The sequence below is a fragment of the Phalacrocorax aristotelis genome, chromosome 1, assembly GCF_949628215.1.
Source record: "Phalacrocorax aristotelis chromosome 1, bGulAri2.1, whole genome shotgun sequence".
NCBI lineage: Eukaryota > Metazoa > Chordata > Aves > Suliformes > Phalacrocoracidae > Phalacrocorax > Phalacrocorax aristotelis.
In genome coordinates, this window is record NC_134276.1 from 178,667,634 (window position 1) to 178,682,019 (window position 14,386).

A 14,386-nucleotide genomic window follows, 5' to 3' on the forward strand; every position below is an offset into this window, starting at 1 on the left:
GGATGAAGGTCCAAAACACTGGAGGTGCACACTGTCCTAGGTACCTTCCTATACTATACCACACACCCTGCCTCTCTGCCTTGTGGCAGATCTCATGATTCATCCTGAGGTTGACATCTGAAAGAGGTCAGATGAAATACACTCTAGGACTTTCTCTTGATGACAAAGGGAGCTCAGCACGACTACCTGAGGAAGATATCTACCTTGCAGATGTCTCAGGTCAGGTGAAGTGAATCCTACACCTATATTTGAAATATTTTGACCTGTGTCTTCATGTCCCACTTTCAGGCAAAACAATGGAAGAGCTAATGCACACAGCAGAAAGAAAAGCTGGCATTTCTGGCACATTTGCACAATAAGACTTCAGATTGAAACTGTGCTAAAAGACCTTGTTATGGGCTAGAAGATAAATAGCCAGCCTTGCTATTTCAAATCTGTTTAAAAGTATTTTACCACTAAATGCTGAGACAAGCTATCATCAATCTGGTAGGAATAAGTGGCTCCACATCACATTCATTCCTCTCCTCCTTCAGATGGAAAATACAGAGAAAGCCATAACCAGCATCTGAATTGCAAGATTGATTTCCCCTTCCTTTCTGCAGCATTGAACCTCCTGAAGATACTGTAGAACACCACAGCTTTTGGGCACAGCATTGGAAAACAGGTGACCCAGAGCTATATATCTTCGCAGTAAAAGAAACTAATATAATTTTGCTGGCAATCTAAATGTATGAACGAAACTGTCTGCCAGAATAGAAATAATAAGCACGGCTAAATGCATTTGCAAATACTGATGTCTTGCCCTCAATACTGGTTAGGGCTACCCCAGCCCCTTACAAGTCTTGTTCAGTACTTTAGCTGCTCACACTGGGGATTAACAGTGGTTTGTGTTCTGTCTTTAACAGGCAGCTTTTGCTCAGGTACCCCTTAGTCCATTTCATTCTTTCCAAAAGGCCTCATGAAACAGGCGCGAAATGTTCCTGCTTAAGCTATAGTTAACTTCATTAGAATAAAGAAAAAATTAAAATTTTATAAAAATTATAATGTGGCCTTGCCAAAATCTGGATAACGGTCTTGAAGTTTCAGATCTACACGCACAGCCACAAGTACCCTTACATCCTCTCTCTCTTTCTTATGCTGTCAAAGTTTTTGTTGTCTCTCAGTTGAGTCAGTGTCAGTTTTTCATGTCTATATTAGAGATTCTGCCAAAAAATCTCCACTGGAGAGTCTCAGACCACTTTAGAAGGCTGTAATCCTATAATGACAGTACTCATTAAGGAATATGACTCGTTCACATTGGTACAATGATTATTTTGCCCACAGGCAATCTCTCAGGACACAAGCTACTCCCCGACACTTTTCCTGTAGCAGTTACCTTTCTGCACAGCATTAAAAGAACCCCTCTTCCCATCCTAGCAATATTATTTAGTGTGAGACCTAATCATAAATGTCATGAGCTTTCCTCTGCTGAGATCACTCTGTGCACACACATGCACAAACCAAAAGGTAGTTATTTTTCTGATTTGCATCCATGTCTCCAAAGAATCCTTTGATCTATGCACATAACCTCCTCTTCACCCCTCCTCCTCCTCCAACCTGCTTTCATTTATTACTACACAGTGCTTCAGTTTTCTTCTGAAGCTTGTCAAGGGACAACAGATATGAGCATCTATATTATTCACCTCTTCTTCAGACATATTCTCTGCTTGCTAATCTATGTACTGCTGCCCTCTTAAACTGAAGATTGCTTTTGAATTTCGCTTTCATTGTTTTAACTTCCTCTTAAAGCAATTTGTCAATGGAAGTCTAGTGCAAAATGATTCCCCAACAAGGAAGATGGCCTACCCAGCGTGAAAGGGGAGGAAAACAGTAAGCACTCTAACACGTGGAACAGTCTCTCTTAATTGTAACCAATATTGAGTGTGACTTCTCAGCAGCATACTCAATCTGTCACCTCAGAAGAGAAGAATGCACTTTGGAAAAGACATTGAAAAGAATTAGCAGTATCCCATACCATTTACCTCACTTATAAATATTGGTAATATTCAGCATTCAGCTGAACACTTAATTCAGCTCTAGACTTAATACACTCTCTCAGAGTAAGCCGCACACTAGAGATCTCCACGCTGTTAATATCATGTTCTGTATTTGGAAATAAAAGAAGAAATAAAAAGAAAAACCAGTGAAGCTAGAGAATTCAAGCTGATGCAACATGTATCAGCTCACTTTCTGCGTAACAGCTTCCCACTCCACAGTAATGCTTCCATTTTGCATTGACGAGACTACCCTTTAAAAAGGATCTATTGATATAAAATTCAGCAAATTATTTAGTCTTAGCTTCCCGTTGAATTCAGCTTAAGTATGAGTTGGAAGCCTAAATGTTTTCTTGGCTGTGGGCTCAAAAACGTATCTCAAGACATTTCCCCAGTGGAAAACAATTTTCTTAACAGAGTAGCGGTGAGTCATCTGGTCTTTGTGCCTTAGGGCTCTACAGGAGAGGTGAGTAGCTATTGCTACAGCACTCAATCATATGAAACCACAGCTGCCTCATCTGTAACCACAGGGGGACAAATCAATACCATTAGCTTCAGTAGAGTTATCCTGTTGACATATTTGACCCTAAATCCTTACCTAGAACACACAAGGGTGATGACTTGTGGACAATAACAAAATATCAGCGGGCTGTAAGTAAATTTTTCTTATGTCTTTCCCTAGGAGTTGGCTAAATTCTAATTTGGACTGCACAACTTACTGAGGGAAGTATAGCCGCCTCGTTGTTTTTCCCATATGTGTATCTCTGAGGCCTGGGCACACAGGAACTGCAGTTGTGGGGGCACAAGTAGGGTGCACAGCACAGGTAGACTTCTTTCTTTTCCTCATTTTTGCTTGCATTTCTACTAGTCAGAACTAGTAGGATTAAACTGGAACAGGATGTGCTGCAATTTGTGTATACCCAGAGCAAATTACCATCTCAGTAGAGGAAGCGGCAGAAATCTCACGACTTAGCAGGGCATCTGAGGCACAATACCTACAAACGATACTACTGAGATGACAGGGCTCAAATACCACTCCTTCTTCAGAAATCCCCTTGATCATTTTAATTCTCCGTTTCGGGCAGAGCTCAAGATTGAGTGCTGTCTTCCAACCTAAGCTTTTTTTCACTTACATTGCTGTCAAGCAAACGACCTGTCTATACGTATGTGCACAGTCGTGTGGGGGCTGGCAAAGGAAGCTCATTTGCATGCATACAGTCACACATGCCATCACATCTAGATATCAGGCCCTGTGCAGCCCTTCCTGTCTTTATATGAACACAATTTCTGCACAAAGGTTAATTTAAAGCCAGTTAGAAGCAAGCAAGCTCTATTAATCTCCTGTTATTTTCTATGTAGGATGCATTATTTCAGCCTCAGACCCGACCGTGCGCGTACACTGCTGGCCACAACCAGAGGTAGGCTGTAGTCGGATCACTTGCTGGGTGACACATCTGCCAGTTCCTTTCAAGGTTAGCCTCCAGTGACTCTTTTGGTCAATTAAACTCGAGAAAATTTTCTTAATACAGGGCTGTTTTATGTTTGGCCTCTTTATATGGCTCTGCAATACCCATGTAATCAGATTTCCTAAGTGTCTCCTGAGTAGGTGTTGCATCAGTCTGGTCTGAACCACTACCTGGAGTTCAGCAGATCCCAAGCAAATGTTACTTTATTTCTGTATCAGCCGCGATTTCCATCATGCAGTTTTTGCTGTTTATTTTACAAGACAACGTGTTTCACAACATATTGAAGGGGAGGATTGCCCCCCCTGCAAGCACAAAACCCCGCATCGCCAAAGTCCTCCCAGACAAGCCACATCTTCTGAGATGAGCCTCATCAGCGCTGCAATACTGGGGAGATGCAAAGCCCAGCGCTTCGCTGCAGCAGCGAGCCCCGACCGCTGCTTCAGCTGGGAGCCGAGGGAGAAACACCCCCCCCCCCCCCCCCCACCGCTAGCGCCTCCTGCCCGTACGCGGGGCTGGAACTGGGGATCTCTCCCTTCGCCTCTCACCCCCGGACGCTCCGGTTCCCCCCAGCCCTTCCACAGCCCCATCTCCCGGTGCGTGTGTGTGTGTGTGTGTGGGGCACACACGGACGAGCTGAGCGGGGCTGAGCTGAGCTCAGCCCCGGCCACCGCCGCTTCCCGCCGCCCGGACTCGCCCCTCTCCTCACGCCGCGCCGAGGAGGCAGGTGAGGGCACCCCGCCCGCCCGGCCGGCGCTGCGCATGCGCAGCCCGCTCCCAGGCATGCTCACTGACGGGGGCGGGGGGGGAGCGGGACACGGTGGCGCGGCGCTGCCCGCCTCGCCTCGCCTCGCCTCGCCTTGCCTCGGTCGCCCCGCTCGCCCCGGCGCCGCTCGCACCATGCGGCGGGCGGCCGCCTGCCTCCGGGCGCTCTGCCTCCTGCTCCACCTCCGCGCCGCAGGTGAGCGGGAGCGGCCGGGGCCGGACGCTGGGGCTGGGGAAGGCGGCGGGGGGCACCGGCTCAGCGACCGGCGGCGCACCTGTTGTGGCGGGGGGGCGGGGGTGGGGGAGCGGGGGCGGAGGGGGGCGGCCCCGCCGGCGGGGCTCGCACGGCGGCGGGCGGCGCGAGCGCCTTTCAGCACCGCGGACAGCGGGCGGCCCCGCTGCGGCCGCCGCGAGACCCGCGCCCCGCGAGACCCGCGCCCCGGCCCCGGGTGGCGCCTGGACGTGGCCGGGGGTTGGAGCAGCGGCTGGAACATCGTGCGTCTTTGTCCCCTCTCCTTCTTGCGGTTTTGGGTTTTGGTTTTCGTTGTTTTTTTTTTTTTTTTTTTAATTAACTAAGGGGGAGGCGCTGCTACTTGTATCTGCTCGTGGCAGCAGGATTTTCGGAAGGGGAAAGAAATTTCAGCTGCGACAGTGGGCGTTTCGGCTGTAGCGGTGGTAATAAATCCTCTCTCTGCTTTGCTAGCAAAACGTGTGCCTCATTCAGAAATGCGGTGAGCGATGAGCACCCTAGTACGTACGGGAAGTTCCACTGCCAGTTTCGTTCTGATAGTCGTAGCTTATGTTTCTGGCATAAATCTCGGGCTTCTTTTAAGTAATGAAAAACTGCTGATTTTTCAGAGTCTCTCCCCTGTGCGGACTTAATCATATATACTCTTTGGAAGGAAATAAAATCTGGGGTAACTGTGTAATTGAATTAAGTTCTCAATTAGTAAAGTTGAAGAGTTTCTTTATCATTTATGGCAAGCATAGCTACTTCTGAAGTAGTAAATGGCTGTTGCACCCTGCTTTTAACTTCACTGCAGTTTAATTAAGAACAACAATTAAATTCGTGGGTACTGATTCTTGTGCTCCTGGGGATGTTGTTTTTAGGAGAGCTTTTTAAGATGCAACTGATTTACATTGTCCTACTGCAGAACCATTAAAAGTAATAATTGAACTTCATGTCTCTTTTAATGTGGAAACGGTGCACGAGCATGTATGCCTTCCCCCCCTACCCCCATAAGCTGTGTTACGAAAATAGTTGTTTATATGGATACACCAGCAAGCAGGCGCCACATTCTTTTGTTTGCTGTCGTCAGGAGAAGTGGTTTGCCTCGGTTATTGGTATTCTATTGCCCTGGAATATTAGGCTACACTTCATAAAATCCTAAGAACCTCTTTCCTGTATGTCTATAGTTAGGAAGCTCATGCTGTTATGCCTTATATTCATATGTGCGAGAGATTATTGGCTGAAAGATAGGGAGCATTTTGTGATCCATTGTAATAAAAGCCTTAAGCTGCTTTTAGGTTGTTCTTTTACAACATGTATTAAAATGATTATCTGTACAAAATTAGTGTACAGCCTCTATTTGACATAACATGCCTTCTATTCTCAATGTATCCTCTATTAATAGTGGACTTCACATTAGTTTTGATGTGCTTCATTTTTTCTATGCTACTAATGGAAACTGGGTTTATATCCTGCCAGTAAGCCATTTAAAGTAAATGGAGTTTTACTTGTTTCATTAAGTTACTGGGAATGCTTGAAAACAAACCTTGGCTTTTATTATGAAAATGTCTCTAATTGTGAGAAAAAAAAATAGGAAAACAGACATTTATATGGTGTTACTGTGTTCCCTGGGCAATCCTGGAAAATAATTATTTCAGAAAAGGCAACAGAGAGGATCGACAGGAGCTGAATTCAGCCTTTGCATATTGGGCATGGATCCCATCAAGCACAAGAGCTGTGCTTCCTCTAAGGCAGGGCTTAATACAGCTTGCTCTTGGTGGGAGTCATCGAAGATGTCACAACAATGAAATAACATAGCAAGCTTAAACTGCTAAGGTTTCTCTGTTTCATCTGATGCAAGTAGAAAATTTGGTCTTACACAGACTACCGCTGTGGACATCTTTTATGTATAGTCTAAACGTATGAATTATTGACGGTGCTTTTTGCAGCTTTGGTTCATGTGGAATCACAAAATGCATTCCACTTTCCACTAGTGGTAGGTCACAAATTGTATCCCAAATGTCAGGTTTTTCTGTAATGTGATGGAAACTGCTTGGCTTTTTTGTTCTGAGGCTGAATATACATGAGGCATACTTCTAGGGAATGCTAAAGAAACTGTCAGCAGACATTAACAAAACCTCCCTTGATATCAGTTGGTGATAATAGATTTTAGAGAAAACATAAGACTACATTTACGCAAGCTAATGCTACAGCAAAAATAATTTATTCTGTAATGTGTTTAAATAGTGCTTTGTAATGGAAAGGTAATACATGCCATGTTGCAAATCTGTTTTGCTATGGAAAGACAATTCTGCTGTGGTTGTGTTATAGTAGCCATATATGTATTCACACAAAAAGTGGAAAATATTCTTGTCAAAAATATGATCAGGAATTTTCATGTGATTAAAAACGTACAATTTTACGAAGTTGATTTACATACCAATTCCAATAAGACAAAACAGCCGTGTAAACTGAAAATGAAATCCAGTTGTGTTCTTGGTATAGCCATATATTGCTTGCTGAAATCAAAGACACTTGTGCGTGCATCTCCGAAAACAGAATTAGGCCCTTCTGCTGAATGCAGCAGGTGAAGTAATCAGCCTGTACAGAGATTGCTATTGGATAAAGACCTAAACCTGTAGCGCCTGATTACAGGTCAACGTGAACCTTCAACTTATATTATGCGTTGCATGAGAGACTGCAAGGCAGTGCAGGTTATACTCTTTTTTAGTAGGTATGGTCTAATGCATGTTCTTGTAATAAAACCTGATGTCTCCCAAGATGACTAAGAAGCATTGTTTCCTTGCAAAAGAATGGCAGGTGGTAGCAAAACCACAAAGTGATGCTTTAGACTAACTTGTAATTAGAGCCATTTGCGTCATCCAGATTACTCAACTAATTAACTATTTCACCTTTTTTTAAAAATAAATGTCATGAACAGATTTAAAATATATGATTAATTAAATATCCAGTCACAGGAAATAGGCAAAGAAACTCAACTAGACTAGAAAAAAACTCCATTAACAGTCACCATATCAACCCACCACCTGCCGTACGTTAAAAATCTCTCTTTAAGAGAGCATTTTTGCAGAATTTGCTTTTAAGTTGAACAAACCCTGGTCCTGGAAAAGCAAAGAGTTAACAACTGAAGATTTGGTCTGGTCATCTAAGTCATGGTTTCTTGAGCAAAGGCCATGCACTAGTTTGCTAAGGGCTTCTATTCCCTCATTTTATTATTTTCTTCATCAATGAAGAGATGCATTGACAGCCTTTAGTCAGTGTGGACCAATACTTCCCTACTAGCCTTTTCAGAGAGGAAGCATGTAGATTCTTGTCTCACCCTCTTGATGGATCCATTCCCCAAGCCCGTCAGCTGAATCAGGTACAATTCAAGGCAGGACATACTGGTATTTTATCTTCCTGAGGCAATGCTGTAATAACATGAGGATTGCTTATATCAAATCCACAATTTCTTTGACTACAAACTAACACTCCATTGGATGGAATTCACTAGGAGTAGAAACATATGTTATAAATATGCTAGACTGGTTCTCGGTTAATTGTTACCAAAGTCCAGAGGGTGATTTTACTAAGTTCTGCTGTGCAGAAACTAGCACTTCAGCTTTCCTGGTCAAACCTGCGCTATGTAGCACTCTCACGGGTGCAGCTGGCATGAGTGGACTGCGGTTTCTACTTAAGGGTTGGGGGGCCTATTTTCTAACAAATGCAGAAGCTCTGTCACAAAAATAAGAAAATCTGGGGACTGTACTTCTAGGGTTGAGGTGAGATCTGCACAAAATGCATTCGCAATCAGATCCATTTCAGTATACTAATGAGTGAATCACACTAGCTTCTAAATACATTTAGAGTGAACGTGAAGGAGCTATTGATTTTAAAAATGTATTGGAATTCTACTTCATTACACTAACATAATCTAAAATGAAGCTGGTACTTAAAATTACCTTCTTTAGAAAACATATTGCTCGCCATGAGTGGGTGTTTTTACTAGAATAGCCCTTTATTATCGTGGATAATCAGGGGGTAGTCATCTGTCTCTTTAAAGGTTCTGTGGGGAGAAATACTTTTATAATTCAGTATCTGACCTTATTTTTGAGGAAGTATTTAGTTGGAAAGGACACTTATCATGTTTTTACATGTAGAAATTCTTGCTATTCATAATTTTGAAAGAAATCATCTTCTACAAGAGGTTTACCTTCAGTATATCCATTAGGAAATTATTGAAGTTTGTGATCTCGGAATCCCTGCCTAATTTAATTTGTTGTATCATGAGAAAACTGAAATATCTTAGACAGCAAAGGATGGTTCCAGCTTTTCTGGAGAATGAAGCAGGAGACCTGATGAAAAAACATGAATTGGGCTCTTGGGGGAGTCTGTCTCTCTATAAGGAGGCTAATGAGATAACAGTGGGTGGCCGTGTTTGGTGGTGGTCCCCCTGCACGGGCATGTTATGAGGCTTGATGTGGGGGACTAGAAGGAGCAGTAGGGCTCTTACTCCATGAAGCACAGTCATCGTCCTGTAGGATTTTCAGCATGGCTTTGGAATAAGTACATGGAGAAGCTTAATAAGATTTGCTCAGAAATCCTCAGTGTGTGTTCCTAGAGCAGTATTACTGCAAAAAACAAACAAACAAACCAGCCAAAACTTCATGACCAAGCTTGACTTCCTTTCATACCAGCTACGTATTTCTGTGGAGATACTATATATTTACATCCACGTTATGTAGAGCAGAATTTAGCCACAACCTTCATTTGGAAAATGACAGTAATCACAAAATTAGAAAATTGATGCAGCACTTCCTCACACCTTCTGGAAAAAAAAGCCTGATGTGAGACTATACAGTACATTAGTGCCAGGGCATAAGTATGGTAGAATACTTAAGTGCCTTTGGGACCAATGGCTCATCTCTTAATTCACATGAGTAGACCTAGTGAAATCGATGGTCTGTGGTATCCAGTTTCATTATTGACATATCAGACAACAGGCCCATAAAACGAGATGCAAAGTGTCTTTTTGAAAATGATACCACTTGTGCTTAATTCAAATTCAGTGTAGCTGTGGATATTTTTGGCCAGAGCGGTTTTTTTTCCCCCTTACTGAAAAGGACAAATTCAGCAAAAGTGAATTTGCAATTGTTTCTATTTTCAGCAGATTGCTTATTAGAAAAGGAAAAAAAAATCCTTGCAATCATCTCTCCCCCCCGCCTTGTGTGTACTCCCTCCTCTCTCGGGGTGCTCTCTCACTCTCACTCTCTCACATGTATGTGCAAGCTCTCACTTGCTCTCACACACACAAGCACACAGAGAAAAAATAATTGTATATACAGCTGCAAGCATACATACACCCACTTTGTAGAAATTTATTTTTTCTGAATTTTTTGTTTTGGTCAAAAATTATAAACATTTTGTTTAAGGGAAAATCAGAGTATTTTTCCAAATTTTTACAATTGTCCTGTTGTGTGCTTGCTTAGGTCTGGTGTAGGTTACATGCTCTGAATTTTGATATGTCATGGGTACTGATCCTCTGCTGCACAAGGCCTGGCCTTTTGATTACTGGACCTGGCTAGGAAAGCGCAGAACCCTTCCTGTGAAGGACAGTGACCTTGTAGCCCCTTAATATGGTGTTGCCTTTGCTCATAACAAAGCCATACGCTTTGTACTGAGTTTGCAAAGCCTCATGACTGGGGCTTGTCAGGCCTGCTCTGCCCAAACTTTCCTTGACCTGCCTGTTTTGCTCAGTTTGTCTCTGACAGGAGTTTCTCTAACTGACCAAACATCTGTATCTCTTTTGTTTATCTTCGCATGGTGCAACTCTAGTTCTATACAGACCACAGTAACACAGGACTGGTAGAACAGCACAGGCACTGAAAGTGGAGGCATGGGATGTGGTGTAGAGGAATACAGGCATGGGATGATAAGAGTTGAGGCATAGGCTTGGCGCTGAAGACCCCATGCTATAAACAGCTCAGTAATAAGTAAAAATGCAGACCTGGAGCCTGAGAAAACGTGTTTTAGGGATTAACAAAGAGAACAAAGAAATAGTATCTACCATACGTTCATGGCACTGTTTATAGTAAATTCAGATGTAGCCTGGAGCTGCAGACCAAATGAAGAAAGAGAAAGGTATAAATGCATGTTAGCAAACAAATATGTATATGGCCTTAAGAGGAAGGAAGAAGAGAGCAGGAAGAAGAATCCATGAGCACGAACATCGTCTTCCTCCCAGCGAAGGTCTCCAGATGATGACAGCTCCTCGTAACATCCCCCATTGCCAACACCAGTGTGAAACCGCTGACCTTAGGACCCACAGAAGCAGTGGAGGGGTGAGCGTAACACCAGGGAAAGGGATAGGCAATTTAAATTCTATTATTGTTATTATTGTGACTTTGTATTATTAGTCTTTGATTTTCTATAAAAATTAAATCTAGACTAACAGTGCTGCTTGAATTAGATTAAGATTTTCATTATGCTAACAATAAACTCTTGGCTTTACTTACATGTATAAAGTGTGCTTCCTTTTTGCTCATGAACAAAACTTTTGAGTGTAACGTGGCTGAGAAACTCCTTCTAGCTGAAGGAGGCCATGAGAAGCTATGCAGGAGCATGCCCAGGGAAAGATCATTAGTTCTATCAGCCTACTTTGGGTAGGGAATAGTTTCATTTGTATTGCTATAACAGGTTTTGTCTTAAGAGGAAGCTGTGGTGTGAAGAAAGGGTCTGATCAGGCTTTGTGTTTTGACGTTATTCTCTGAATGATGGAAACAGTCACAGCCTGCAAGTCCCTCTGCTACAAGGACTGTTATATGTGGGAAAGTATTTTCCCAGGTGAATTCTTTTGTCAGTTCCAAAACTTCCAATGTGTTGCTTCATACATGTGCTACCAAAGCGGCGAGTGGATTCATGTTTTTTCCTTTTCAGGTTTGCCTGGTGTACCTCACCTTTTAAAAGTATGTTCTGTTGTCCAGCTAATACTGAAGTAATATTTTTGCCACTGTTTAACTGCATTTTATTGCTAATAGTTCTTCATCCACCTTGCTAAAGCTGAACAGTAATTTGTGTTTGCCTAAACTGCGTAGCCTACCCTAATAAGATTTAGATTTGATTGATGTACTACTTTGCTGACAGTAAGATGTACTGTTAACTAGACAGTACAGATGCAAGGCATATTGCCTCCAGACAGCTTTTGTTTTCGTCTGTGCTTGCAGCATCATTTAAAACATTTTTATTTCCCACCAGATATGTTGACGCTTCTTGATAGGTTTTGGGTTTTTTTTCTGGTAAGATAAGATGAAACAGGGATAAAGCAGTAGAGTTTTGTATCTTTTGAAGTCACAGCCAAAGGATGGTCCCATTGCCCCCAAAAGAAGGGACAACCTTCACAGCCCAGAGAACACATAAATCTTGTAAATCTGTAGTAGAGTTTATCCTATGTCTAGAAATTACCAGTAGTTAGCATTTCCCTTAGTATCTGTCATCAGGACTCCTGAGAGTTAGAGCCATGATCATAAATGGCTAGCATGCTATTAAGCATTTTAGCACAGTTGCTGAGGGACTTGTTTCTCCCCTGCCTTTTGGCCAATATCTACTTGGCCCTTATACAGACCAAAGAGAACTGCAAACTCTGCTCTGGAGAGTGTGAGACCCTATCCATCTCAATATACTAAAAAGAGGCAGGCAATGAATCTCCTACCTGTAGCACTGGCATTATTGGAGAGGATTGATCAATGCTTTGCATAAGTACATTGACCTGCCTTTAACCGTGACTCTGGGTGCCTGTTCGAGAAGAACCATTGTGCAAGAGGTGATAAAGACCGAGCCTGTCCAAAGTCTGAGGCTGGTTTATAGGGTGTGAAGAAAGGTTGTATGGAAAAAAGAGCATCTTTCAGAATGGTGAGCTAAATGGAAAGAAAAAAGGCATATGGAGCCTAGAGTGCAAAATTTAATTACCAAAGTCTTTTTAGTGAAAATGAGAAATTATTTAGCAAAATCATTAAATATTGTAACTCAAATTGCATTTGAGTTAAATTTATCTTTGAAACCAATCGGTCAAGTTTCAGTATGTTTTTCCCTTATGAAATGACTCTACATTTTCTGCCTTTTTTCCTCCAATTTCCAGCTTGTTAGCATGAAAATCTTAAGCTGTGTAATATTCCAAGATATCTGTAAGTATAAAGAGACTTCAGTGTTATTATAGTTCTAGTTATAGTATTAAGTGTGAGTTTTAAAACGTATGCACTATGAGTCTGTATTCTCTCGTGCATTCTACTTACTAATCAGGTGTAGCACAGCAGTTCTGTTGATGGATTTGGGGTGACTGGACTACTTACAAGTAGTAAATATACAGTATACCTCTCATTACAGAAAACGTTCAGGAACATACCTTATCATGAATCTAATTTGTTCAGATTAAAACAAATAATAAGACTTGAGACAATGACCTCAAATTGTTTTTCCAGGCACACATCAAGACTTCAGACACTATTATCTTGGCCCCATCAGGTTTACAAAAGAATGTTATATCCCTCTGGGACTCTCCTTTTCCAGTCAAATAAAGTTCTGGTTTCTAGCTCTAGAGGATGCGAGATGAAAAAAAAAAATATCTGTCAAGCTGTGATATTTTTATGTTTTAAAAAGAGAAAACCGTGCTACTGTGTTACTGACTAATTAATGAATCCTGACTATCCTGAAGTTTTTTATCTTTTATTTATTATTTATTATTATTGATATTCTCTAATTTAGAGAAAGTAAAGGTATTTGGGAACTGGAGTCTTAATTTTCTGGCAGGTTGCTTTCAAATACAATGTCATCTGTCTGGGACTATTCAGGGAGTCAAGACAGTCTAGAGAAATCTTGGGATTTCTCTGTTAAGCAGAGGCCAACTGGGATGGTCAAAAGTGCCCACAACACTTCTCACATCAGATTTACTATTTATAGCAGGCTTTCATTTCTGCATATATAACACACATTTGTAGTGTAAGACAGGTTCAGCAGCATGTGTTACGTAGCATTCTTGTGATTTACTCATCTATTATCGTAAGAAACTTTTGTGCTTCCCATATACTGGGACCATGCGTGTATTTCACATGACTTCTACTGACCCATTAGCCATAGTTTTTCTGTAGACTGGTTATTTTTTCTTTTTAATTCAGGACAGAATCTTCTATGTTTCTGCAGACAACTAAGAAAATCAAGCAAACACATAGTTGGAACCAGCAAGCAGAACAGCTGGAATGAGAACAGGGAGTTTTGTAGGGATTTTTCCGATTTTCCTTTTCAGGAAGGATGATAAAGACAAAGATGGCATCTGGTGGCAATGGTGGAAATACTGAAATTATCACAAGCAATGAAGATGTTCAAGATGTAGAAAGTATGCGTTCGACATCACTCTGGAGCTTCTTCTTGCACTTATTAATAGATTAAATGTTTCAGTTGGTAGAGGTTCTAGAAGCAAAACCCCAGGGATTGGAAATACAACTGAAGATAATCTGAGATTTTGAGGAAGGAGACTACTGTTGTGCTGGAGAAGCTAAGTTAAAGAAGGGGGTTACAGTGGAGGAACATGGAAGTAAGATCAAGACAGACTTTCTTGTTAAAAAAAAATCTAAGGAAAAGCAGCAGCAGCATGTGAGGAGTTGCAAGAAAGAAGGAAAAGTCGATCAGTAGGAAAGAACAAAGGAAGAAGTAGCAATATTAATCAGGACCCAGAGCCTTAGAAAAACAGTGGTGAACAACCATGACATTGTGCAGACAGAGCAACCGGAAGAAAGAATCAACAGATCATACTGGTATCAAGTCACAGTGCAGCATATGTTACTAAAGGGAATAGGAATGGTTATTACATGAGATGATCTAGGTGAAGGAAAGGTAGGGTGTCTTCG

The 14,386-nt window shown here is 41.9% G+C and overlaps 1 protein-coding gene across 1 annotated transcript in view; it reads left to right on the forward strand.

Moving 5' to 3' along the window:
• Positions 1-4,108: 4,108 nt before the first annotated feature.
• The window catches only part of PTPRR (protein tyrosine phosphatase receptor type R), a 154,104-nt gene continuing 143,826 nt past the window's right edge, over positions 4,109-14,386 (forward strand). The window contains exon 1 of the mRNA XM_075080809.1: positions 4,109-4,457. Within this exon, the coding sequence (XP_074936910.1) occupies positions 4,259-4,457 (199 nt within the window). The 5' untranslated portion in view covers positions 4,109-4,258. The remainder of the gene's footprint in view (positions 4,458-14,386) is intronic.